Genomic DNA, 4,307 nt, shown 5'->3' with positions numbered 1-4,307 from the left:
AACAAGAACATGGTAAACTATTGTGCTGTGTATATCATCAGGAACAAATGTCCTTTGATCAAGTCCCCTTCATTTTCTTTTCCCCTCCTCTTCCTCTTTGTCTCCCACTAGGATTCATTTTCCAAATCACCTGTTCTCCTTTTTTTATATCATCCTGAGATTCTGACTGGTGTGTCATTAGTTTCGCTACTTACAGTTTTTTTTCAACAGCTTACATTTTCAAAACTTTGCCTATTTTTTTTTCAAAACTTTATACACAAATCCAAGAATTACACACACAAAATGCAAAGTGCCTCACATCTCTTGCAAAATGACAACAAACACATCTCAAAAGCAAACATTTGCAAACACCTTTGCCATAATATTAATTCCTGTCAGATTTTTTTGTGTTACATAGAGAATTGTGTGTTGTGTTTTGCAAAAAGTGTTTTATGAAAATGAAAACCGGGTCCAAGGCTGAGAATCAGTGTATGGTTTTGCAGATTTAGTGTGTGGTTCTGACGTTTGAGTGTCAGGTTTCAGAAATTGTGTGACAAGTAAAGATTCTGTGTGTAAGCAGTTGAAAAAAACTGTAATGTTCACACATGGATAAATATGTGCTATTTGAGATCATACTGTGATTCTTGAGGTAATTATATTATGTGTTTGTGTTTTCTGAATGAGAAAATGGCCAGACCTTTGGAAAATGAGGGCATTTTGTATAGATTTTTTGCAGAGAACACTGAGTAAATTGGAACATTTGTGAAAACAGGTGAAATGTTTTGAGAAACGTTATGAAAACTGAATGAATGATTTGGAAAACTGGGTCAAAATGAATCAGTTATAGTGTGTTAGCAATCGAGAAAAACTGTAAACAGCATCTGTGGGATACGCTCAACTGTCCCTCACTGGTGGAGACAAGAGCAGCCTGATGGATGTATCCTGATCACTGAAAGCTGCTCCACCAACAACAGAAGCTTCACTTCTCGAATTCATGTGGACAACAGTGAAGAGCCACCTCCTGTGGAGCCCAAAAGAAAGCTCAGACACTTAGTCATCACAGTGTCACATGGAACCCAAAGTATATAAACACTGTTTATAAAACGGATGGTTCCGGTCCTTGATTCTGATTGGCTGAGCCACGTTCGAAGGTGCTGTAAATTACTCTACAGACATACTAGCAACCACTTTGTTGCAACCACAACTGATTCTGAGGAACTACATTGATTGGTGGAAGAATAATGTTTTTATTAATATCATTACACTTTATTTGCTCTGTTTTATTTTGTGAAACCTTACTACGTATTTGGAATAACCGTTTTATAAAAGCCCCAAGCTTTTAGTCAGCTTCGCGTCGTACCTAACAACTCCCCTTAGCTGTTATAAATTCACTGTAAACTACGGCTTCTTGGGGCTTATTGCTTTAAAGGGGTCATATGATGCTTTTTTAAAGATCATTATTTGATCTTGTATTTGGTGTAACAGAATATGTTGACATGCTTTAATGTTCAAAAAAAACATTATTTTTCAAATACTGTACATTATTGTAGGTTCTCTATGCCCCGCCTCTCTCAAACGCTTAGTTTTCTACAAAGTCCCTCCTTCCGACAAGCGCAGTCTGCGCTGATAGGCCAGCTGACCCAGTGTGCTATGTGGTTCCTGGGTTGTTCTGGTTTTTAATGCTTTGCTATGTGGTTGTCAGGATGTTTTGAGTGGTTTGCCATGCGTTGACATGGTATTGCCAAGGTTTTCTGCACAGCTGTTGGACTCCTCTGAGCATTTTTCATGCGTTATGCGTGGTTGTTGGTTAGGAGTGGTTGTTTGATTTGCAGTTGGTTTTAAACAGTTGGCTTTGGGTAGGTTAGGGTCCCTCACACGGTTTGCAGCTTGACGTGCTGTGAGGGCTTGTGTGCATCAGTGATGCTAAGAGCTACGTCACTGGTACTTCACAACTACTGGTAGGGTCACCCATAGTGGACAGGTCTCAGCTGAGATGCCAGACGAAGACAAACCACCTGATCCTGGACAGCAGCAGACTGGCCTGATGTTCCTGGCAGAAGATCACAGTCTTGTATATGGGTAAGTTGAACAGACATACAGTATATATAAGAGAATAATGATTATGAAATCAGTAAAGTTTTGGATTTAATTAATTAAAATATTTAGTGACGATTAATTGCTTTGTTTAGAGTGAATCCACATTAAGCACAGCTTTTGAAAGTGCTGAAATGTTTATATGCTTCTGATCTTGTCAAAATGGATTTAGCTCCTTTTAAAGGAAAGAAAACAAAATAGGAAAACAATATTTTATTAATATTTTGCAACCAAACCTTACTAAATGTAAAATAAAAAGTCAATGTACAGAAAAAATTAAACTATGGAACACTGAAAAAAACTAAAACTGTGTTTGTGTATGTGTATACATTTATAAAGGTGTACATACACTATTTTTAAATGTATGTACAACTTTATATATTTATACATTTATATAATTATACATTTGTCTTACTATGCCAATAAAGCCACTGGATATTAAATTATTTTAATTATATAATTTCTATATTAATTACATATACTAAATATACAATATTTTTAAAATATAAAATGTTTCAATAATGGATTTAATGAATAAAATTATAAATGTTTGTTTAAAAAAAAGAAGGTAGGTGTCAGTCTTGAGCAGTCTGTAATGATACAATATAATTTCTCCAATAAAAACTTAGCTCTTGTAATAATCGCCTTCTACTTCGTTCTACTGTAATTGTCAATTTTCCACACAGCTTACTATGGCTGTCATCTGAGAATTTTTGCAGATGACATGTCTCAGAACTGTATACTTAAAGTCTGCAGTATAAGTTGTGAAAAGGAAGGAAGTTAGCACAGTTCCCTGTGGGGCCCCGATGTTACTTAGGAGACTTATATATACTTATATATTCCTGAAGTATTTTTCCCATAGGGGAGTTTTAAAAGTCTTCCATAAAATCATCTAACTAGACGCTTCACACACACAAAACACTTCTATTATTGCTGTCTGTCATGTTTATTTGGATAACAGTAAGATCAGCACAGATGATATTGATACAGGTTTGATGATGCAATTTCCCTTGATGTTTCAGTATTTGTATCTGTACAAAATATTGTTTCTGTCAAGCCATTTAGATCATACAGCTTGTGTATGTGCTCCCTTTCAGTTTCTTTATTAATTTAAAATGGGGATTCACATTCACAGATAAGATCAGGTATCTGATGACGTGTCAGGCTTGAAAGTGCAGCGTTTAACACATCCAGCTGATTCACTGGGCTCTGCTCAGAAGTCAGGCCTGTCCTTCTTCAGTTTAGAGTAGTCCGTGTTGACAGTGAAGAGCTGTGGGAAATAGGTTATGGGTTAAATTATATAATTACATATTATTACACTAACAAAATGTACCAAATGGGACTTTTTGTAAGGTTATTATAGGCTTAACAGACTATATTAGCTAAACATAGATGGACATACAAAGATGGACACAGGAATGGCCAAAATGTCTACATGAATGTTGTTTTCACCTTGTACTGATCATTTGGCCCCAGTTTGTTCCAAGGCTCTGGGTTGTTCTTGCGATCCCATCTGTTGACAGAATTCAGTCAGTCATATACTCTGAATTATATTGGAATCTAAAGATTTTTGCCTGTTTGATAATGTACTGAAAAGGATTCTCACGAGCAGTCAGGGTTCTTTAGCGCAAGGCGGCCCAGGTAAAGCATAGACATGGCCGCTCCACCACCGATGAAGATGAAGAGAGGAATCAACTTCAAAGAGACACAGAATTATAAATAAATGGCTAAACAATGATAAAAAAGCTGAAAAACCAATAACCTGTTATGCAGTCCATAAAATAAAAGACTTAAATATATATTTAGGGGTCAAACCTGTTATCATCATATTTCAGTCATTCTTGAGAAGTGGGACAAAACAGGGTGCAAAATTGAAAAAATAAAACCTTGTACTCAGACAAATGAAACTACATTTATGTATCTTATATGTACTAAGCTACTGAGCTATGCTTTGATACAACCTCCCAACTTTTCCCACGTCTCAAGAATGACTGATTTGTTAATTCAGTTAAATAGTATTCAATAAAAATAATATATTCATGTTTACACATATCAGCATTCAGTTCTCTTCCTAAAAAGCTTTTAATATCAAATTAAACTGTAAAAACTGTCAAAAGTTTTGTGATTTAGCTTGAGCTATAGGCCTATATACATACATACATAGCCTACACATACATTAATGTTTTTTTTTTTTTTTTTTTTAAGAACCATTTTATAAAACGAAAAGGGGGTGT

The 4,307-nt window shown here is 35.4% G+C and overlaps 1 protein-coding gene across 1 annotated transcript in view; it reads right to left on the bottom strand.

Moving 5' to 3' along the window:
• Positions 1–3,000: 3,000 nt before the first annotated feature.
• The window catches only part of ndufa4b (NDUFA4 mitochondrial complex associated b), a 3,724-nt gene continuing 2,417 nt past the window's right edge, over positions 3,001–4,307 (bottom strand). The window contains exons 2-4 of the mRNA XM_016255193.1: positions 3,680–3,768; positions 3,526–3,586; positions 3,001–3,343 (exon numbers count right to left, since the gene is read on the bottom strand). Of these exons, the coding sequence (XP_016110679.1) occupies positions 3,287–3,343; positions 3,526–3,586; positions 3,680–3,768 (207 nt within the window). The 3' untranslated portion in view covers positions 3,001–3,286. The remainder of the gene's footprint in view (positions 3,344–3,525; positions 3,587–3,679; positions 3,769–4,307) is intronic.

Source organism: Sinocyclocheilus grahami, unplaced genomic scaffold (genome assembly GCF_001515645.1).
Source record: "Sinocyclocheilus grahami isolate Dianchi unplaced genomic scaffold, SAMN03320097.WGS_v1.1 scaffold1321.1, whole genome shotgun sequence".
In the NCBI taxonomy this organism is placed as follows: Eukaryota; Metazoa; Chordata; class Actinopteri; order Cypriniformes; family Cyprinidae; genus Sinocyclocheilus; species Sinocyclocheilus grahami.
Note: the sequence above shows the minus strand (reverse complement) of the source record. Positions and strands in the feature narration are given on the sequence as shown.